The sequence below is a fragment of the Tasmannia lanceolata genome, unplaced genomic scaffold, assembly GCF_043159265.1.
Source record: "Tasmannia lanceolata isolate RefF3 unplaced genomic scaffold, GAP_Taslan_0.1 ptg000020l, whole genome shotgun sequence".
Lineage (NCBI taxonomy): Eukaryota > Viridiplantae > Streptophyta > Magnoliopsida > Canellales > Winteraceae > Tasmannia > Tasmannia lanceolata.
The window spans coordinates 153,207-177,561 of NW_027518697.1; the positions used below are offsets into that span (position 1 = coordinate 153,207).

General features: G+C 40.0%; 1 protein-coding gene and 1 long non-coding RNA gene across 2 annotated transcripts; both read right to left on the minus strand.

The window, feature by feature from the left end:
• On the minus strand, positions 1–4,979 carry LOC143855172 (uncharacterized). The gene is made up of 4 exons (XR_013237714.1): positions 4,821–4,979; positions 3,111–3,181; positions 580–669; positions 1–179 (listed from the first exon to the last, which is right to left on the minus strand). It is a non-coding gene; the product is annotated as an uncharacterized LOC143855172 (long non-coding RNA).
• A 1,487-nt stretch (positions 4,980–6,466) lies between these two features.
• Positions 6,467–20,296, minus strand: LOC143854113 (uncharacterized). The gene is made up of 4 exons (XM_077363899.1): positions 19,047–20,296; positions 12,280–12,519; positions 7,207–7,294; positions 6,467–6,663 (listed from the first exon to the last, which is right to left on the minus strand). Exons 2-3 carry the CDS (start codon positions 12,475–12,477, stop codon positions 7,238–7,240), a joined length of 255 nt encoding a protein of 84 aa, XP_077220014.1. The 5' UTR covers positions 12,478–12,519; positions 19,047–20,296; the 3' UTR covers positions 6,467–6,663; positions 7,207–7,237.
• Positions 20,297–24,355: the final 4,059 nt, after the last annotated feature.

The window sequence follows — 24,355 nt, forward strand, 5'->3', positions numbered from 1 at the left end:
TGCAAAAAGAAGACGGCTCTCATCATTTATCACCCATAATCCATGAGTTATAAGCTCTACCAAGAAACATCTATCAACAAAGAAAGACACACCCTACAAATGCTTTATTTCCAGGAGAAGCAGAGGAGCAACCAGTCAGCAAAGCTCCAAAAAATCTAACGGGATGCTTCTGTGATTTTCTGTGAGAGACAATAGAATGATTCAGTAACTCTACTGCCGGATTATACCACATTACTGCATAACATATAATAAAGGTCGCTAAGAGAACCTTCCACTGCATAAACAATGGCCCTTTTCTTTCGTAAAACAGCTAAGAGATTTTAGGAGAAGTTTTAACTTTTTAAAAGCATGTCAAAATTGGATAGTGGAAGCTACAACCTAAATCTACCCTTTAATCGAACAGGCAGATAAATTATACTAGTAATACCAAAATCAGAGCATGACATATTCAGATGGTGAAAACAACAAACTAAATCTACCCTTCATAGGTAAATTATATTATTAGTATCAAAATTAGAGCATGGCCTATTCAGAATTGGGGATTGCACACCCACAGAGTTTCAAGCATACAAAGGTTACCTCATCCTTTTTGTCTTTTTTCTCTCCAGAGAACATCTTGTAACCTCCGTAAATAAGCAACGCCCAACCAGATAAGGAGACAATCACGAACTGCAAAAGATAGAGTGCCACATGAATTTTGTTCAAACACAAGGCACTAACCATGTTTTGAAATTTCCACTAAATCATCTTTAGTATTTAAAAGAGCTGTCAAAAGGTTATTCTTATTTTTATTTTTTTTTAAAATTGACAAATATCATTAATAATCAGGGCGGGGACAAGATGTCTCACGCCAGGCACAATGCGGAAATTAAAGCAGTTACAGAGTCTGCCACATTAGTTGAATTTAAGGAACATTGACCAACATGGTCTCCCTGAATACTCCTGCCTTTGCTAAGATGTCAAAAGGTTAGTACACTTCCCAAAAAGCTCTCACAAGCCAAGTAAAGACAAGCTGGGACCGTGCAACTATTAAAACATGGTTGTACTGATATCATTTCCCTAGAAACAATCATCATTCTAATCAGTGTATAATAACTTAAACAGAATGGCCACATCTCAAAACTATGAACAGAAGTAAGCCTAGTGAAGACTGAAGACAACAAAACTCCAATAACAAGTGGAATAACAAATCTCTCAATTGCTGCACAGTAGAGGAGTTACAAAACAGCCAAAATGAAAGATCACCATTGCTCCAAAGTGGAATAACAAATCTCTTAATATTGCACTTAAGCAATCTTCTGCATTTCAGCATGAAAATTCCTCAAAATCCTTCTATTCTTTACAATAGTAACTCTCAACCCCAACCAAACCTAGAATATCAAAATACAAACCGCAGCTTCTAACTCTCAATCCCTAGGCCGTCAAAAGATGTGTCAGCATTTCTAGTGACAATGAGTGAGGATGCTAGGCTCGAAGGAAAGAGTTACCATTATTCATGATTCAGTACAAATTGGAGGCGGCTTGTAAGAGGTCTACTGTTAAGTCCCTTAAGGACTAGTATCCTACATATCTATTCTTTGGTTCTACTACGTTATATGTCTTTGGTGATTTTTCACTTTACTGCACTCGCTTGTGTGTTAAGGGATCTCTAAGCAAGAGCCGTATCCTAGAACCTCATAGTTGAGGGTTAAGAGGCTATCTTGAGGAAACTGAAATCATCGCATCTATGGAACAGAGCTGTAACCTTGTTAGAAATGCTTCAAGTTTGAACAAACGTCCATGCAGAGGACTTTGAGTAGAAATGCTTATTTTTCAAATAAGACGATTAGATCACCATTGCCTCTTACTGCCATAACCACCTTCATCTGCTGATCATCCACCCAACACTGTAGAAATTACAATATCCGCAAGGTGCAGGGCGGGTGGCTCGCAGTCCATCATCACCTCAGGTCAGTACTACTGCAACCAATCCTTGTAATTAGCCACATCACCTTCCCGGCCCCCACATCACCTCCGCCCCCCCCCCCCCCCCCCCCCCCCAACAAATCCCTCCATTGTCACCCACTTAGACCACACTTTGTTTGCACTACATCTACCATCCTCAACATCCCCATTGCCATCCATCACCAACTCGTTCGGTTGAGCCCTTCACCACCAAAATTAACCCTGACCTCACCATACAATCCACCATCCTTGCAGTTAACAATCTCCACAATGGGGCTTGGTGTTTGGTGCTCCGCCTCACCATCCCCATCACCAAAATGGACAAGCCCTTTGCTCCAAAGTAACTATCGAATACAACCTCGTCATATGCCAGCTGGCGCCTACCTCGATGTCACCTCGTTTACTTCATTGTGTGCCATCACACTCGCCATCAATTTTCAGTTCATCTGAGGTCAACGGCCACTATCATAATTGATCTCGACGAGAGAGAGAGAGAGAGAGAGAGAGAGAGAGAGAGAGAGAGAGAGAGAGAGAGAGAGAGAGAACCGGTAAATGCTCATATAATTGTCATCCAAGCGTGCAGATGATGTAAAAATAGGGCAGAAATAAGATCCACATAAGTAACTCATAATCCCAGTGACAGTAATTTTGTAAGTTCATTCAATGCTCTTATTTAATTCGACATCTAAATAAATGAAAATTATGTTACATGAAACGAAGAATGAAGCCTCCAAAACAAATTATATCTAAATCATGTCTTTGGTACATCATTGTATTCTTGTCTTTGGTACATCATTGTATTCTAGGATTTCCCTTTGGTATATGATTTATTTTATCCTTGATAAGCTATTTGGAGGTTATCTATTTTTCCTTCATTTATTAATTTTTTCTTTCATTTATGGGTAATTTTTTTTTTTTTTTGAGAATTCATTTATGGGTAAATGCTACTTGGAAAACTATGATTAGTGTGAAGCACAATCATGATGTCATCAATACGAGAAATGGCAAACCCAAGCTTGGGTGCAAGTGCCAACAACCTCGCTACAATTATTACCAAGGAAAATACAACTAAAATCAGTGTATAGTACTATCATCTCGACAAACTCAACAAACTACGTGATTAACTGTATATAATGAGTATTTGAACTTTCAAGAGTAAGACTCACATGCTCTTCTTTCCATTTTGATGGGCTCAACGGGTCCTCCCAGAAGTTAACTGTAGGGGGTCCATGATGATCTGTAAACATGTGAAGAAACAAATTAATAAGGGTTAGGAATATTTTACGAACCAAAATGTGTGATGATGCAAAAGGCTGATGTTATATATATAGAATAAGAGCATCTTACCCATTCTTCTTGCGGGTAAGTTCCCACCTTTTTAACGGTAAGATATTTATTCGCAACAGAAACAGCAAGGATGATAAGGTCTAAATTACCAACAAAGAGAAAACACAAATACAAAAAAGTAGAAACAAGAACTAAAATAAATAAAAAATCCTTGCAGGAGATGAACAACGATTAGCATCACATCTCTAACAACTCCAAACTGAGCAAGACGGACGACATCACAGTCAGCGGACCACCAGATGTGCCAACACTCAATAACGTGACCATCAATCTTATCCAGAATTTCCTCAATATCATCTCCAAATCTGTAAATCTTCACCGGTGACGAACTACATCTCAATGAGATGATCCAGCTGAGGCAGATCAAAGAGGTGGATTCCAGTATGAGGACCCTAAACTCCACCTCACTCTCAGATCTTCAAAGAAGGTCTCCAATATTCGTTAGGCCCGAATTGCCTATGATCTATGATAGGTTTAGGAAGAACCCAACCCACCTCAAAAAGGCCAAAGATGAAATACCAAATCCTCCCTCTCTTTTAGGTGAGCTGGGATTGAACCTCCGACCTCTTGGTTGAGGAACAACGCCTCTTACCAAATGTGCTACAGGCTCAACCCTTGAAATACCAAATCTCACGAGTGAAACCATAATCAAATACATGGTGGATTACAGACTCAACATTTGCTAATCATAAAGCGAAATTATTTAATATGATCTTATGTCTCTTTTGAAGATTGTCTAATGTACAAATCTCATCAAGACATATTGTCTAACAAAAAGCGTTTAACCCTGTGGGGAGCATGAGCACACCGGGTTCTGTATTGAAAAAAAAAAAAAAAAAAAACCCGTTTATCAAAAGCCATAGTGAAGAGAATAGGATGATCTAAATTGAGAGAGTTGAGGCCACACCACTCATCTACCCAGAATCTGATATTCTCTTCGTTACCAACCCAAAATCGAATACATTTCTTAAACAAAAGATTAATGTTCAAAATATCACATCAAGCCAAAATTCCATTAACGCCAAACTTATTAAACTTATCCACCGGGAGTAAGTAGCTACTATTAACAGGACATTTTCGATTGTCAACAATGGGTTTGATGTTGAAGGTTCGTGTGGCTCATAAAAAGGAAAAGTAAAGAAATAAAAATGAGAATCAACGTCAGGGAAATAATTTTACATCAAAAAAGGAAATTAGTGTATAAAAACCCATAGAAGATCATGAAAATAGCAAGACAGCCAACCGTTGAAGATCTAAGTGCCTTAAGAAGCATGGAAAAAAGAAAGACCAAAAAGCCCACTGACTTTTCAGTCATCAGAACAAAGACCAAAAAAAATAAGAACTCATAACAGAGATAAACAACCCCCGAATCCATTTGGAGACAACTTTAAAAAAGAATAAAAAGATGAAACCCAATTATCGCTTCGAAATCTCAACATCTACAACTGAAACCTCCATTCAAGAAAAATATAAACGTGGATTGCTGATTAAAGGGAAAAATATAACAAGGAAAAAGGAGATAGATATACCTCCACCACCTGCAAGACCGCGGCGGTGGATTAGCTTGCAGGGTTGAGCCACCGAAAGCCGAGACAGAGTAGCCGCTTGACGAGCCCACGCAGCCATCTTCAGGTTTTTTGTTTTCACTTTTCACACGAGGAGAGAGAGGACTAGCAAGAAGGGGAAAACAAATATGAAGTCATTTTACAGAAGCTACCCCTGCTCCAATGTAGAATGACAATATCACCCCTTTTTTTTTTTGGGTTAGTGGCAATGAATTCATGCTACATCTAGCACTCTACAATCATTTGTTAATAACTCATTTTTATCCTGTTAGGCCTAGGCCTAAAATCGGTAACAGATATGACAGTGACGTAAGAACCGAGCTGGAGGACCTGCGGAACCGAAGTGAGGAAGTTGAGTAGCTGAGCCCTGCATAAAGAGCAAACGAGGTCAGAATGACCAACCCGGAGTGTTGCTCTGGACAAGCCCTTCGACATTCAAGTCAGTATAAGCAGGAGTGCAGAGCTAGTTTTTAGAGTGGTGGGTAAGAAGTTATTACCGATTTTATGAGCTTTGAAAGCCCTTTTATAGAGGGAAAACTAGGGTAGTTGGGGAGTTATTACTCCAGGACAGGTGTCGGCCAGCTATACGTTTGAGCTCACCTACTCTGCTGTAATTACCAAACTTCCCATGCTGACGTGGAGTCTGCGGTGGGCCATCCTCGGGCCACGTGTCGACAGCTAATAGGCTGCTTTTTTATACCCCATCATATCCTTTTCAATCAGGGGTGCAACTCGGGTCGGGTTCAACTCTAGTCGTTTAGATACACAAATTTTAGAATCTTGGATTTCCTCAAAATCCTGGATGGGAGACAAGAGAAGAACCGTCCGTTTCACGTCTCTTTAGAATCTTAGAGTTTAAGTAAGAAATCTAGGTCTTAGAAATCTCTCCTCGATCCCGAGATTTCTAAAACCTGGAAGCATGGGATGATCTCCTTCTCTCTTGCTGATGGAAAGAAGGACGGGAAGTCAGAAAACGACGGCTGGTCTCCTCCCCCTCTCATCACCCATCTACGATTTTGAGGAAATCCAAGATTCTAAAATCCATGTATCCGAACGGCCCCTAAAAGAAAAAATGCCATGTTTTGGTAATGGAGCTAACTCAACTTGTTTTATATTGTTTAACAAGCTGCCAAAGTTGTCTACTTCCTATCGTCAATTTATGTGAACTCAAAATTACCAAATGCTTTTACTTATCAAAACCATTTTTTTAAATTCTATTCACTGATGGACTTCTATTACTGATAGAGCATGCAAAAAAGAAAAACTCCTTGCTCCCCTTGTAAAGCAAAAAAATTATCTTAGGTTCAGTTCAGCTCTCAAACTACCAGTCAGTCATTTGCTTCATATCATTAGCGATGCATGAAGATTGAAGGGCTGAAATTTTCTTCACGGAATTTTTTCCATGGAAAATGAACCTTCCAAGGGTTTGGCAAACTCATTTTTCATTGGAAATTTTCTCCAAAATCGTCCCCAAAATACAGGGAGTTGAGCTAATATGCACGGCACCATCTTCATCCGTGCGTGAAATGTCTGTGTCAGTATGTCCAATGGGACATTGATACGGCCTTTGAGTGCCCCCAGAGCTTGAAGAGGCTCGTAGAACGGGTCCATACGAAAGACACAAAAACTATGAGATTAACCGAATATCACCACTTTATGTAAGATGCAGTTCAACTGACACTAATACATTTATATTTTTTCACATGACGGCATTGAAGGTTCAAAAGGAAAAGGAAAGTACTATCCTTCATCAACCCCAATACTCTGTTCCCAAGCACAAACTTTCCGGATGAAATGAAAACTCAATCTGCACAAAAATTCATTGGTAAATTAGATGAGGTGAAATGAAATAAACTATATCAAAGATAACTCTTTTTTTCCCGGATGATATACGAAACAGAAATTTACATGGGTATCATTCGTCATCATTCATTTACTGTCAAATGCAGCACCAAAATCTTAGGCAGTACATAAAAAGAGTGCTTAATAATGGATGTGGTTTGACTGGACAGAATTAGAGAGAGTTCATGATCTACGCATTGTATGATTATGAGATTTAAGAGTTTGGTAAACATGGCCATTCTTAAGTTTGGTGATCAATCATGGATGTAATTTGACTGGACAAAGTTTAAGAGTGGATTATTTATAATCGGTAAACTTACTGGTTGACAGAAAAGACATTCAAGGAGCTCGTCAGTACTCAACATGGACAAGTTCACAAGATGTTGTAATAAAGATTTGGAGCAAAGGTAGCTGCTAACTACAGAAATAATACTCCCAGAAACTTAATAATAATAATTAACATGCTGGATTACCCAAAAAACGAAGAAAGAAAAGAAAGAAAACTGACCAGTGCTTGCTTGCATAGATTGGCTTTATCTTCACAAAGAAATCCCAGCAAAAAGCAGCTCCAGTTCCTCATTCTGTGAGGCAGTCCGCTATAAAAGAAAAAAGCAAATGAGAGCACATGAAGCCAGCAAAATCTTTTTAACTTTAGAATTCCACAAAAAAAGCAAGCCTACATGGTTGCAACAAATATTAATTCTGATAATGACAGAAAAGTACAAACATGTAAGCAATGAGGCTAATTTAAAATGACAAGCAATACATAAAATACTTTTCTTTATCAAATAGCAACCAAACAAGATGTAAAAAGTAGAGAAGAGAAGGGAGCTAACAGCTATGGAAGGAACATTGAGAGCAACTATGGAGTGCTTCTTGACCTTTTCCCAGGCGGGGTATTCGATATCCAAAGCCCTGGATGGCTTAGAGCTGGACAAAGATGGCTGCCGACAAAGACTGGTGGTTTCTGGAGAATCCAATCACAAAAAGAAGGAAGTCCCCAGTAGGAAAAGGGAATGATACAGAGGAAAATCTTAAAATCAAGGGAGAGGGGGAAAAGTGCAGATGGGAACAAAGCACAAGCAGGAGGCAAGTGATGACCAAGCCACCATCGGGCAGACCTCGGTGGCACATCTTAGAGCTGGACAAAGATGGCTGCCAGCAAAGACTGGTGGTTTCTGGAGAATCCAATCACAAAAAGAAGGAAGTCCCCAGTAGGAAAAGGGAATGATACAGAGGAAAATCTTAGAATCAAGGGAAAGGAGGAAAAGTGCAGATGGGAACAAAGCACAAGCAGGAGGCAAGTGACGACTAAGCCACCATCAGGCAGACCTCGGTGTCGCTGGGAGATTGGACGTGCAAAGCTTGTGGGTATCACATATCCAAGAAAAGATTGGAGTACTGATGGTGCAGGAGTAAGTCAGAAGAAAACAAAGATAGCATTGATGAAGGGCCGATGCAACAGCAATATGAAGGATTGGCTAGACAGCGGGCTCATATCGGAGTGAACAGTAAGATATTCCATTTCTGCTACTCTCAACTTGACTGATTGATGATGGAGCGATTCATGGAACAAAGGAAACATGAATGTGAGAAGTTTTAGAGGAAGATCTAAGTACCTCCAAGAGGGAAATTACTGAGGGGTGACTATCACACAGTGACAGTGTTGGGGAAAGGAAGTGGAATAGAGAGTGGACATCTTGAAATCTTGCCACACAGGGATTGTGAAGGACTTGTGGAAGATCGAAGACCACGAATGGACGAGATGGTTCTGGGACTTGACGAATCTCCCTAAACCTAGATTGCTGAATTGCAGTGAAGTACTATTCAGGTTCGACTCGGATTCACAAGAATCTAGCATTCTTATAAGGGGCGGCCAGGTATTTGGGGAATGGATCTTGCTACTAGAACCTTGGAACAATCCTATCATAATGGTGCGAATTCGATTAGGAAATTCCTTTACACGCATGGGGCCAAAGAGACAGTGGAGGCATTGGGCGGTTTATTCAAGACAGCGGGGGAACCCAAACTAGAGGCAAAGGGGACAAGCATGGAGAATCTCAGAGCTCTGGGTTTCACGGATGATCGAGGTAAGTGGTAAATTTTGCTTACCTCTAATTTAACTTCAGTTCGGTTAAAGGTCCAAGATTGGTATTATATGATCAAGGTAAGTGGCAAATTATGGCATAAAATTATAGGAGATATGTATGGAGTTAAGGAGATTGGAACAGTGGGAAGTAGGAACCTAGAGTTAGGTAAAGGTTTAGGTACATGAAGGTCCAGTTGTGGATTTAGACCTTTGTATGAGCCATTAGTTAAGCTTTAGTCAGAGTTAGACTATGAAGGGAAGATGGGCATGTTTTTTGGTAGATCTTTGGCGAGGAGCTTAGTTGTCAATTTCGTTTCATTTCTGCCCAAATGGCCGAAACATTCCAGTTTCATTCAAAAACCAGAACGAAGGGACCACAATTTCATTTCGTTCTAGATTTCGTTCAATTTCGGGAATTTCAGACAAAATTCATCGAAATCCGGAATTTCGTTGGGATTTCATCCAAAATTTGGGACCTCGTCCGAAACTTGTCCATTGAGCTGTTTTTATTCTAGTCTCCTTGTCTCTTCTTAGTTCTCTTCTCTTCTTAGTATATACATGTAAAGTCCATTTATTTAAGATTGACATGTAAATAACGGAATACCCCCAATTTGGATCTATTAAAAATAGTTTCAAGACCCAAATCTAAAAGGACAAAAAGTCAACTCCCCAACTCTAGTACAAATTTCAAATAAAAAAGGGTAGGGTCAAAATCTTTACTTCCAAACGATGAGGTATTTTTCCAATTTTTAAAATTCATAAATTCTATCATATCTAAACATTATTAAATCTCAAAACTCAGGTAAAAAAATCTCATAATTTAATCTCCAAAACTTTTTCATCTTGTCAGGCACCGGTCAACACAATGCACGGGTTAACAGTCAACACAGGCATTTCAGCTTGCTGATAGTGAGTTTCCTTCAAGTAAATGTTGGATCTTTTACATATTTGGTTCATTTAGTTGTTTCCTATACTTTTCTAACAATTTCTAATTTTTTGATATTTTTTGATATTTTTAACTATTAAAAAAATTCCCTCGTTGTAGCAGAACGAAAAGTTTCAACCGAAATCGGAACGAAATGACCGAAATGTACCATTCCAGTAAGCAAAATGAAATGCTTACCGAAACTAAATTGACAACTAAGGCTAGGGGATTCCAATACAGGGACTGGAATGCTTACCGAAACTAAATTGACAACTAAGGCTAGGGAATTCCAATACAGGGACTGGATTGTGCAACTATATGGAAAGAAGGGGGGATGGTGAGGTAGTTGGGTTGTGAGAAGCCATAAGGATAGTGAACCAAAGTCTCTCCTTGCTTCTTAGACTCCTAGGTTCTCAGTACTATTCTCTGTCTAGCCTTGATTATAGACTGTGGATTCCTAACACTATTGACTATTTTTCTGTTTGCTCCTTTCCTCGCATGTTGGCAAAGGTTGGTAAGGGAAGACAGGATTGTCACTTGCTACAAGAGAATTTGGTGATCCCCGGCTCCCCCACGGGTAGCAACATTCGCCTAGATCGTAGAAAAGCCGAAAATCAATACTTGTGGTCGGCTTAAAAGAAGATTGTTCAATCTCGCCAATTGGCACATTTTATGCAAGAAGGAAAGTGGACCTTTTGGCATTGTTGGTCAGACTCTTTGGAAGTTAGTAGTATGACCTTATGCTATGATTTGGCATTTATGGAAAGAGAGAAATAACCATATCTTTAAAGAAAAAAGAGAAAGGTTTGGAGGTTAGTAACTAAAATAAAAGTTGATCTCGTTTCATGGGGGTATCCTTCTACAACATGTGGGATATTCTTAGGAATTGGGAAATGGTTATAATGAAAAGGGGGCGAAGACTAAAATAAACCCTAGGTGGCATCCTCCCCCTTCAGGGTGGATGAAGTTTAATTTTGATAGGAGCTCCAAAGAAAACCCAGGAAAAGCGAGAATTGGAGGATTATTCAATGATGAAAATGAATGTATGCTACTATCCTTCTCTAGGCTAGCCGGGGGGAGGGGGGGTATGGTTCTAATGAGGCAGAAGCGAGAACCCTTCTTTGAGGATTAAGATGGTTCGTAAAATCCATGACAGGTCCTTTAATCATTGAAGGGGATTCTACAAATGTTTTGGCATGGGTAAAGAACAAGACACCTGGTCCGTGGAATTCGGCAGACATCATATTGGAAATTGGAGATTTGTGCTTGATTGTTCGCCCAGAGTTTGCTCACATGAAGCAAACAGAAAATGAACAAGTTTTCACTTCGTCTGAGTCCGAGTTTTAAAACATTGTTCTTAAGATTCAAATTGCCCTAAGTTTTCACAGGACTCAAACAGGTGATGAAAATCATCATGATCATATAACCAATTTTGACTGTGCTTTTTCTGCAAATCTCTTATAGGTCTGCATCGAACATGTACAATCAGTAGCTAGCCAAGGGCAAGATCAGAACCCAATCAAACCTTCTCTTACAATGATCACTTTTACATCCATTTTCAGTACTCACAGACAGCAAATTCATTCAAAGAAACCGATATCAGAAACCCATGCATGTTACATGGTTCCATATTATAATTACTACATTCAGAGTGGAAAGTGGAAACTGTATGCCATTTTTTCTTTCAATTTCTACCTCGTGAAAAAAGTTACTTAGCTGTGGAAAATTATCCTCCGTTCTTGTAAAAAATCACAAAATTCAGACATGAGTTTAAGGCTGAGTCCGGATCAAGAATCTTGAGTACCTTGCAAGAATGAGTATTGAGGAAATCAAACAGAAAGAATACAGTGTGATTAGGACAAGCAATTATTTATGGCAGCATTAAACCTTAAGTACAAGTACGCTCCAATTCAAATGACAATCAATCTTGAAATGAAACGCCTCAGGCTACTCGAATGCTATAATTTAAGGATCTGACAACATAATATGACAGGATAATTGTGGATATAAGGTGATACTCGGATTAATGCATTTCAATGACTTAGTCAATACAAAATACATTATTTTATAACAGATTACTGTCCACACAACCATATTGCTCTGATTCAAATGACAATCAATCTTGAAATGAAATGACCCAGGCTACTCTGACGCTCTAATTTAAGGATATTACAATGCAAATTTGACATGATACCTGTGGATATAAAGTGATACTAGGATTAATGCATTTCCATGACTCTTAGTCAATACAAAATACATTATTTTATTACCAATTGCTGTCCACATAACCATATCTCAAATTTCATTTGAACCATACCTAGTAGCAAATGAAGTATTTTACCATGGATCACTGTCCACATAACCATATCTCAATTTCTATTTAAATCATACCCTATGCATCAGCCTTATATATTCAACTCAGTAATTGTATCCACTATCCAGGAGATAGAATATCAACATATGTGAAGTTGGAGAGTAATAATAATGATAGTAACACAAACAAATTAATCATGTGGTCATATACAGAAAACATTTCTTTTGAAAGTGACACTCTATAGCATTCTCACCTGAATGGAAATAAGGTGTAGAACTTTGTTGAGCACCCGCAAGCGATGTGTTGCATAGCTGCTATTTGCAGGGAGCTTGTTCACTCTCTCCATTTCTACGTGAACTGCTGCCCTCTTCTCCTCGCAACCTATTGGCTTCCAATTGCCTGTTGCTTGTGAACTGTTGTTTCCACTGTCTTTAGTCCGGTCAAGGGCCATGGTGCCCTTGAGATGATCCAGTGGATCCAGCTTTCGAATAATCTGCACAAAAGAAATCAAGAGAGGTTTTCCCCTAGGATTGCAATATAAACAATAGCAAACCATTCCTAGCACCGAGGAAAGACACAAATAATAATAATAACAATAATGTTTACTCAGCGAAAGAATGTATAGTGATGGGAGACAAAAGAAAGCAGAGTGCAACAGCAAAGATAGAGCACCTGGTTGGAAGAGAGATTACACAAGAGTTCCCTATGACATCATCATGCGAAAAAAAGGAAGGAATGAATGTGCAAAAAGGTGTGGAAATGATGGTGGGTCACGAGTGACGGACCTGGGAGATGGGTAAAATATGAGGTGTCAAATTTGGAATAGTGGAAATGAAGATGAAAGCACCAAGATTAAATAAGTATTCAATGTTAAAGGAAAAAAGCCACTGGAGAAGTAGTTAAGGAGATGCAGCAATTCAGGAGAGTCAGGGGTAACTAAGAGAGACAAATGTATTGGGGTGTTGCACACAAACATGAGGTACATCCTGTATGGTGGCATGCTTGCATTGAAATATAAAGTCATTAAACATGAATAATATTACATTAGTTGTCTTACATAAAGGCATGAGGCGAATAACCTCAATCTTCGAGAGGCAGAGGGTGTTCCTATCTGTGTATGGTTAGTCCTGTTGTTTTCCGGTTCCACTCTTCCTAAACCGATTTATGTACAAAGAGAAGGGGAGAATGAGGAGAAAGTCTCTCTCTCTCTCTCTCTCTCTCTCTCTCTCTCTCTCTCTCTCTCTCTCTCTCTCTCTCTCTCTCTCTCTCTCTCTCTCTCTCTCTCTCTCTCTCTCTCTCTCTGTGTGTGTGTGTGTGTGTTTGTGTTTGGGGGGAGTGTAGAGTACAAGAAATATATATATATATATAATGTTAATATAAAACATGATGAATTATGTTTATCTTACAAGAGAAATTAGATGGAGCCCGAGCGTGAAGTCCCATGCAGGCGGTACGTCAAAAGTACCACCCTTGATATTTGATCCAACAGCAGCATCTTAAAAAGTGGGCTGTTGTTGGATCAAATATCAGGGCGGAACCACCTGCATGGTACTTCATGCTCGAGAACCATATAAAAACTCAACTTCCAATAGCTTCCACGACGTACCTCTGATGTGTGTCCAAAAGGGAAAATTTCCAGTCCTCATTACATACTCAACTCAACTCAACACAGCCTTTGTCCCAAACTAGTTGGGGTCGGCTAAAATGAATCCTTTAGAAAAAATTAATGAAGAAAGTAAAAGGAATATGCCCGGCTCTAATCCTGGCTCAGTTCTCATTACATAGGTTGGCAGAAAATCTTAGGGCGGTTATAATGGTAAAAAAAAGATGGGTAATGCAAAGATACTTTGAAAAGAGTTGGAATACGTATGGAATGTAACCGGGCGGTGTGGACCCCTATCCCGAGATCGATGAGGGGACGAGCCCCCAACCGGCCTCTAAGATCTCCACATGTGAAGGAGAACTCTACCAAGGAACTCTCAAAACGGTGCCCCTCACAGCATGAGTGACGATGTATATGAGATACTTCTTGATTCGGAGACAAAAGCCTCGAAACCAAGACGTACTTAAAATAAGAAAGAGTTGTCATCCAGTGGAGTTGACCCTGGAACCCATACAATACTCTATCGCAACGGATAACCAGAGATACAAAAAGTCCGTGCCTGGTGACAAATGAGGAAGGTCCGAAGAGCACCCCATCCGCCCAAGTGCAAGCACTCGGTCTCTTATGCCATGTTCATTAACTTCGAAGAATTTTGGGTGAAAATCATGTGAAATGGGAACAAACATCCCTGAGAAAAACGTCTACCTAAGCATGCGTGACCCGGGGATGAGCAAATAAAGCAAACAAATCCTAACTCATCACATCTAATCCTAACTCATCACATCTAAGAAAGCAATAAACAACTACATGCACAGCTACAGCTAAGCAGATAATGACAGATAAGATGGATAAGTAAATACTACAGCTAAGCATATGAATAGACAGATAAGCACAGCAGCAAACAACCAAAGCAGTAGAATAAACACACTAGCATGCGAGCCTATGCAAGAGATAATGCTAAGAAAATAGTAATCAGTCACATGCTAGAAAAGTAAGCAATCTAAAAGTAACACACAAGAAACCAAAGACAAACACACAATGAGCTAAAAGATGAAAGGAAAGAACGGAATCGGAACATCAACGGTATACGAGGACCAAAAACGTCAGGGAAAAGAAAAGGGGACATACGATAGGCTCAGGGAGCGATTCTAAAGGAATCAAACCCAGCGGTCCTAATCCGCTAAAGATCGGACGAGTCTCACAGTCGTCATAGCCTATCGTTGGGCTCAACGAGGACAATCCCTGTGAAGGGGTCACTACGTCGTCACCCGTCCCAAAACCCGATAAAACGTTGAATAACCGATGAAAACTAGAAAACCACGATCAAAATCGAAAATGAAATGAAAAGAGGGCTCCGAGTGACCTGGCAATCACCATACTTGCCCATTTTTAGCTTTTTGAATTTTTTAGTTTTTGTTTTATATATATATTTTTTAGGTTTGAAAATGTTTTATTTAAAAGGTTTGAAAGACTTTTGAGAAAAATTTGACTAGACTTAGGATGTTGGTCCCAAGCTGCCTACGTACCTTGTGGAAGAGGATCAAGCCAACGTAGTTCGAAGCAAAAATACCCCTGGTTTGTTGGGTGTATGAAGGAAATGTTTGATTTAGCTTTCTGGCTCGACGGGGTTTGCCAACAGATTTGTCAAACTTGGGATTTTTGGTTTTGGAAGTTCAAATTGCAAAGGATGGCCTTCTGGTGTTCTGGCGTAAAAACTTATAGTAACTCAGGTTCAATAGCTTTGAATCTTTTTTTTTTTTTTTTTGAGGAGTGTGGCGGCATTTCCAGGCAAGACTTCAATTACGATGTGCAAGCTTGTCTGATTGAGTTCCCACTTGTCTTCGGGGTCTTGAACTGATACTCGAGATTCTATGATATTCTTTTGGGACTCATGTTCTATGATTGTGACTTTGTTGTCAAAAGATTTTCTCTCAATCTTTTAAATATCTTCACTTGATGTCTCGTATTCATCCTTGAAACTTTCTCGCTTCTCCGACCTGATGTCTAAAGCTGGGGGAGACTTACATTGAACAGTGATAGGGCACGTTCCCAGTTTATCCTTATAGGACCAAGCAGGACTGCTTTGAACCCTCTAAATAGGTTTATCGATTCTTCGCGCTCTTCAGGAGATAAAGTTTTGCCAATCCGTATTTCCCAAGTTTAGATTTTGATACCACTATCCACGGTTTTGATTTCTCTTCAAGTGGCTATGCTCGACGCTCTTCCTCTCGTTTGACCATCTTTTAGATGTCAAGGGGAATTTCGTCTGCATCCTCTTCCGAGGAGGGTGTCTTTGTTTATTGACATTAGATCAAAGAGCGAATACAGAAGAATATCGACAACATTGGAATCACATGCTCATTTTATTGAAAATTTCAAGTACAACATTGGAATCACATGCTCATTTCATTGAAAATTTCAAGTACATCAGTGAAATTTGAAGCGCCACGATGGGCTCTACACCAAACTCAACAGAGGACTGGTACATCAGTGATAATTTGACGCGCCACAATGGGCTCTACACCAAACTCAACAGAAGACTGGACACTGACTCGTAATAAGAAAGATCAACGGACACACATACTCAAACTTGACATTGACAAGATTATTTAGACATTCCAACTTTGACAAGAGAGTTAGTATGTAGACAACAAAGAACAAATTTCAAAGATGTGACACTTTTTGGAGGCAATAAACCAGCATTGAAAGTTCATGGACAGCGTGCCTTCCTTTAATGGCGATAATGACTGGAGAGATCGACCCTGGAGTTAGAATCTCAGATGGGACGGCCCTATAATGTCTTGTTGACTTGGCTCAAACTGATTTTCAAGACCTGATAATGGATAGGCTTTCTCTGGCATGATGTTTTCAAAGAGTTCAAGCTTTAACATCTTTCCTTTTTCCTTCCCATTCATTTCCAACCCCCGAGGTGGTGTAAGTAAAAGTGGTGAGATCTATGAAGGGTTGAATGAGTGGAATGGTTCCCATGGTGGGTGAAAGAGGTGCAACATGGTTAGGTGCAGGGTTTTTGGAAGCATTTGAGTTCGAGAAGAATGAGGGGATCCCTGTCTATCAGGTCCTGGATTTCATCATCATTTCCCTCGTTTCGGCCATAACATGACTCTCAAGAGACTCAGCCATTTGGGTGGGGGTTGGACTGGCAAGACTAAGCGAGTTCAGAGATGAAAGCTCTTGTTTAGGAGGTATGATGAGCAACTAGGCAAGACTCTTGTCATAGACACCACAAACACTAGGCTCAATAAGAGGTGTAATCACTTGACAATGTAATGTGCAAGTTGAAACATAAGGTAGCACAAACACATCCTTTCCTTGGATAAAATCCGACAGCATAACGACTGTACAAGGAGATGTGATAAGATAGGCACATGGTTCGGCAACAAGCCTAAAAGATAGTGATATCACGCTCAAGGGGATCCCTGTCTATCAGGTCCTGGATTTCTCCAGGCAAGAAAAAGATTCAAGGAGTCATTGCTCTAGCCCGAAAGATAGAAGCAAGGAGGGAGGTTCGCCTTTTTTGTCTTTGGTCTGTCTTGTCCGTCCAACCAGTCATAGTCGCATAGGTGAGTTTGCCATCTGGCTTTCATTTCACTCGAAAGGCATCTCCTTCGGGAGCATCTATGTGTCCATGGAGACAGAATTCTGCCACAAGACGCACCATAAGGTGGTCCTTCTGTGATCTAGCGAGGGGATGAGAATGGAACGAAGAAGAAGTGTGAGAATTGCCTTCTCGGGTCTACCCTGGTCTTTCCTTCTCGTATATTATATAGAATGTAACCCGGCTTGCTTACTCGATTGGCTATCGGCCCGGACCTCTTGCCCGGACAAAGCTCTTTCTTCAACCCGCGTGACCCAGCGAAGTGGGATGCCCAAGATTAAACAAACAAGGGACCGACCCCTCCTTACACTCCTGGCATGTGGCTGCAAAAGGAAGAGGCTAGTTCACAACTCTGAAAGCCAAAGACGAAGCGAGCAAGGCAGCTACAACAGCAGATAAGGAAGAGATTTAGGCAACTTCAGAGTCTTAACTGGCCTACCGGACTCAAGGTACTACTTATTTGGAAACTATAAACTTGCCGGTTTCCAAGCGAAACTCGATGCTACTTTAACACAAGGGCCGGTGTCCATCATTGAAAGTGGCATCTCTGTTTGTGCACATTGGAGAAAGTGCTCTACTAGTGAAATCGGTAAACGAGAAGGACTTTTATGATATGACGCAGGTCGAGGTCGAAATGGGTGTATGTATTGTATTTCCCTCCTCACCGTAAGCTGCCTTATCCCCCCTCAACTATTAAAAAGATGCACATACCATGGACTATGGGTGAAGATGTGGGTTCCAAGCCTGATTATTCAATTGAAACATATTTCAGTGAAGATCATCTATTTATAATACCATCTTCATTTGAAGAAAGGAGTCATCGAATGCTGTTCGACTTTCTAGAGCGTTTAGCTGCAGTGGTTGCTGTTGAAACTGACATTCGAACAGTTTACTTCCATAACTTCTCACGATTCGATGGTATTCTAGACTAGAATACTTTTGGAATTGTAAAAGGGCTTCTACCCTTCTCTGTCTCTTACGGCAGCGTTCCGGTTTTCGGTCAATAACACGAAAACCAAAACCTCCAATACGAAGAAGAACCCTGCGATCACCCTCTCTCCTGAGGGCCCTCACTTCACTCAGTTGAGAAAAGCATTGCAAACAAGAGTAGTGACATGTGTTTGTTAAAAGAGCGGTCGGCAAAGCCTTCCTTACTCTCGCACGCACGCTAGCAGGGAAGGGCTTTTCTTCTTTTCCTATTCCGGCCAGCGCGTTATCGTATCGGAAAGAAGTTATAAGATGACATATGCTGAACCAAGGTTGCTAGAGCGGGAATCCAAAGCAGGAATCGAAGGCTCCCAAGGAAGAATCCTGGTCAAGGTTGCCAGAGCGGGAATCGAAAGCGGGAATCGAAGGCTCCTAGGGAAGAATCCTGCTTCCTTGTGCTGAACGTTACCCATGACAAATAAGCCAAGTCGAACAGACCTAATGATCCTTACATTTTCCTTTGGACATAGACATCATATCGCAAAAGAAGACTCGAATGAGGGTAGGAATTAAAAGATGAAGGTCAGACAACAAAAGCTAAGACAAAAGCCCAACAAAACCTTGATTCAGAGATTGTTTCTCAAGTGAAAATGATCATGACTTTGAAGCACTTCATAAAAAAATTCTGAAACAACGATTTGAAGACAAGAACCCCAAAAGGAAATTTTCTTTTCATAGAACCTTATTTTCCTCATAGAAAATCCACTGAATATATAAAGAAATGGACCATAAGAAGCCGAGCATGAACATCACATAACAATATCAGACTATGAAGTTTAGATTGCGATATAGAAGAGAAATGAAAAGGGTTTACCTTCTTGCCCGTAATGTAGCAAAGATGCTTGCCGGAGTCAATGTTCCGAAATTGCGCCAATGAAGCTTGGAATTGGCTACTCCTTGTCAGAGATGTGAATTGCGGGTTCCCGACGGCCGACGGTAGAGATGGAGATAGGGGGTACTAGGTCTGTTGGGATGGAGATTGATTTGAGGTGGTTATGGTAGAAGTGAAGGGAGGTGAAATACGGTGCTCGGATTTGGAGTTTTTGAAAGGCAAGTGACCGGATGGGGTTGGGGTATGATTGTTACTTACAGGGAGATTGGCGGATCCGACTGTCTATGGTGGTGGAAAGTGAGGAACTAGAGGTTGAAAATGATGGTGGTAGATAAGGCTAGATCTAAAAGGGGTGAATCAGATCTTGGTTAGTAAGGTTGGCTATGGTGGGTTGTAGTGGTGGTGGAAGAAGAGGGTCGGATGATGAAGGAGACAGGGGTAGAGTAAAAATGGAAGGGGCGTGGCTGAATTCTGGCAAGAATCGACGGAGCAGGGGAAAATTCCGATGGCTGAATGTATGGAAATGGTTTGAATAGAAAATGAAGTCCAGACAAGGTGGAGGTGTTGGCCAAGGAAGATGGTGGTGGTGGAGATGATGGCTGTGGGTTTGGGTAGAATAGAGTTTAGATCTAGGTTTTTAATGGAAGAAGGTTTAAGGGAGGAGAAGGTAAGGAGATAGGGGTTGTGATGGCTGGTGATGGAGATGAAGCAAAAGATGGGTTTGAAGGTGGAGGTGAAGACGGCCGGTGGATGGAGGTAGAGCTCTTCTTCCCCTCTTTGGCTCCCCTCTAATAAACCCTAGCAAGAACCTCTCTCTCTCTCTCTCTCTCCCCCTGTTTTCTTATGAAAATGAAGCCCCAAAACCTGAGATGAAAAAGAGATGGTGGCTGATTTGGGTAAGAATGGGTTTGGTGATAGAGAAGGTGTTAGTGAAGAAGATGAAGTTGTGCTAGATGGGGAGAGATCGGTGGAAATGGGTCTAGGATCCGGTGGCAGAGATGGTGGCTTGGCCGGATTCCAGGACCTTATTTATTAAACTTCAAGATTTTATTCGAATACAAGGGTTTAGGGCCCGGTCCCATACAAGCGGCAATGAATTTTCAAGGAAAGGGATTTGCAAAATCTTAAGTAAAGAAATTGATGATCTAAGGATTAGAGAGACTTAAATCTTTCAAGGAGGAAAGTCAATGAGATTATATTCCAAACAGAAGCTCAATGTTAATAGGTTAGAGATGTGTGAAGAATGTGTAAAGATATTGTATTGAACTCTTGTCACTATGGAAGAAGCCCTAATACCTAATGACTGGGTTTCAAGAAAAGAACTCCCCCTGCTCTAGTCAAAGACCTTACCTTAAATATTGTGTTATTGGGAATTTATTGGGAACTATAGATTCTGTTCAACTATAAATGATTAGATAACACCAACTCTTAACAGCTTAAACTTTTGGAGTAATTGGTGGTTTTATATGATATCAGAGTAATTGGTTGTTTTACATGGTATCATAGCTATTGCGTCACGGCAGGTTATGGGACCAAAAGCCAACAACTCCTTAATATTAAAAATCTACGGGTACGGACAGCCCAAAAAAGAGGGACCACACTTGAGGAGAGTGTTCAAGTATAAATGATTAAATAACACCAAATCTAACAGCTTAAGCTTTTGGAGTAATTGGTTGCTTTATAGATTCAATGAGCAATGTCAAGGATCGATCAAGATTACAATTTTTTTGCACATTTTTTTATGTCATTTCGATGATATCCCGAGACCGTTCAATTTTCAACGTCAATTGTAATGAAATTTTAAAGAAATGACCTAGAAGTGATTATTTCATTAGAAATCAAAAGATAACAATTTTTTCCTCAAACATAAAAGAAGAAAAAAACATAATAGATACTCTAGGGATAACAGGCTAATCTTCCCCAAGAGTTCACATCGACAGGAATGGCACCTCGATGTTGGCTCTTCGCCACCTGGGGCCACGGAGCAGTGAAATTGCTTTCTTTCGAGTGATTCATCAATAGGGGGAACAAAAAGGAAGATTCATTGGCGAGAAAAACAAGAGAAATTCATTCAATGTGTTGGAAAATTGCTGTGTTTCCTATTACAATAGGAAATAGATGTTTTAGGTTTTTTCTAAAACCTAGATATGAAGGGCTCATTAATGTGAAAGGTGAGTGCGGCAGAACTTGGGAAGGGAGAGAGAAAAGGAGAAAGGGAGAAGGAAGGGTTTTTTCTCTTGGGTTTTTCTCGTGTTTCTTCTCGGGCTACTCTCTTGTACGGTCTTGGGTGAGAGGAGCAAAGAAACGGTTGCGAGTTTGTGGGTTTGGCTTAATCCATTGTAATCCTTGTATATTGTTTTTCTCATAGTAGTAGACCGTGTTCTCGCCTGTGGATATAGGCACTAGCCGAACCACTTAAATCTCGGTGTTCATATTGTGGTTTGTGTTTATTTTTACTTTTTCATTAATTTGTGCACGATCGGATCAGATTTGCCCAGCAGATTTTCTCAACACAATGTATGGTTTCGGCCCATAGAAAGTGAGAAGAAAAGCTTCTTACATTGCCCTCCTGAAGCCGAGTAAGCTTTCTACTGATCTTTGATGAACTCTTGTTATTATAATTTTGGGGATTTTTCAAAAAGAGTCTTCCCCTATGGATTATTTGCAGATAGAGTCGGGACATTTGACATTTTGCAAAACGAGTAGTGGCATTTGGCCATGCTTTGCAAATACAGTCAATTCGACGGTCACTTCACGGAATTGAAACGACAGATAATTTTAGTTGAAAAAGACAGAAATAACCTTTATTTAAAGACAACTAGGGGTGGCATTATGATATTCCCACCCCTCTGGATTTATGGAATCTTGTGAAAAAGTTTGGAAAGAAAATTGGTAAAATTGCCCGCTCCTTTTACCCATGAAAAAAAATAGGGAAATGATATATGTGCCAAGGTAAATTTTCTACTGATCGACTCTTATTATTATAATTTTGGGGTTTTTGCAAAAAGAGTCTTCCCCTATGGATTATTTGCAAATAGAGTCGTGACACTTGACATTTTGCAAAACGAGTTGTGGCATTTGGCCAAGCTTTGCAAATACAGTAAATTCGACGGTCACTTCACGGAATTGAAACGGCAGATAATTCTAGTTGAAAAAGACAGAAATAACCTTTATTTAAAGACAACTAGGGGTGGCATTATGATATTCCCACCCCTCTGGATTTATGGAATCTTGTGAAAAAGTTTGGAAAGAAAATTGGTAAAATTGCACGCTCCTTTCACCCATGAAAAAAATAGGGAAATGATATCTGCGCCAAGGTGTTTCGATAAACAAGCGCTCCACTTGTTTGTTGTGTAGTATTTAAAGGGATTTCAGAGGATATTACGGTTCTCTGAAATCCCTTTAAATACTACACGACAAACAAGTGGAGCGCATGTTTATTGAAACACTTGGCGCATATATAATTTCCCAAAAAATAACTTGAACCAATCTTGTTCAATTTTTATTTAGAGCCTTCAATTAAAGATGATATTCCTCTAAATTAACCATAGTCATATTATTTCCCTCTAAATTGTGGAAAGAACAAATTTTCGAGGGAAAAAAATTTCCATCGGAAGAGTTTTTCTTGCAATCCAAACAGGGCCACATCAATCCATTTCTTCAACTAATATAATTTTGTCCCTAGAGGTAACTTTTTCACTTTGCACTTGGGTGCTCTCATTGTTCACTGATATGAGATACTACTATGTTCCCACACTCTCGCCCATTGAGAGGTATGCATTGATGTAATGTGGCGTACCCATGCAGCACAACCAAAACCAGATACAACACACCTTTGGTTGATCAGAACCATTCATTTGCTTGAAATTGCTCTATAACTCCCACATCCAAATAATGTGTATGGTTTGTTGTTGATTTTGGGAGTGCGACTTGGGTCAATTTGTGGGAAATCAGATTGAGTTTTTACCTTAAAATTGGGGCAGTTGTGTCTCTTTGTCTCCCTTGCGTACTTGGGATTTAGAAAAAAAATTAGGGTTAATACGGTTTGGAAATAAAAGGGTAGTTTTGTCCCTTTCTAATTTAAAATAGTCTCCCATTTGAACTCCGTCAAGTTACGATTAACATTACGTGATTTGTAAAACGTCGCCAAATGCCACGACTGGATTTGCAAAATGTCAAACTATACGACTCTATCTGCAAAATGTCCATAGTTGCGACTCTTTCTGCAAAAACCCTTATAATTTTTTTCTTTCTTTAAATAGTACCGATCAAGGGACGGATCTCGGGGGATTTGCGAGATTTTCTTATTTCAGCTTGGTGTTGCACCCCTAAGCCCCCTCTCTCTTTATAAATGCCACCCCTCCCTCTATGGGTGCAACTCGGGTCGGGTTTTCCAACACCCAACCCTACGCGAGAATTATCTCAGGGTCTAAGTTTTTACCGAAAAACCCGAGATTCGTAAACCCGACCCTACGCAAGATAGTTTCTCGGGTTCAGTCGGTCGGGTCGGGGTTTCATTTTTTAGCATGAGATAGTGACTAATTTTAAAAATTGTAGAGAAAAAGCAAATCCTCACACCAAAAATCTCTAAATTAATGTCATCGACTGTATAAATATAAGATGGACACTATATTTTCACATAACGGACATGATCACCTCAATGAAAACAATTGTATCAATATATTGAAAAATAAATTCTATGTTATCCAAGAGATATTTAAGAAAGTCACAGTACACTGGTATGAGTCGGGTCTGGTTTCAGGTTTTTTTCTTTAAACCCGACCCTTCCCAAGATTGAGTCAGGTTTTCCAATTTAAAACCCAACCCTACCCAAGACCCACGATTTTTAAACCCAACCCATGTTATTTTCGGGTCGGGTCGGTGCAGGTCAGGTAAAACCCTGTCGTACCCAAGATTGAGTCAGGTTTTCCAATTTAAAACCCGACCCTACCCAAGACCCATGATTTCTAAACCCGACCCATGTTATTTTTGGGTCGGGTAAAACCTAACCTAAGTTGCACCCTACGTCCCTCCATGTGTAGTAGATGCCCTCATAGTAAATTGCCCCGCGCCTCCCCTCACCGCCTAACATTTTGACTGGGCGTGGTAGAGACACCTACCTTTTACAGCTCTTTATACGCACAACCATATTTTGATATTTTCACAAACCATCATGTTTTTTAGTATCTAGTGAGCTGTCAAGAGGTTATTACTTATTATATATATATATATATATATATATATATATATATATATATATATATAGAGAGAGAGAGAGAGAGAGAGAGAAA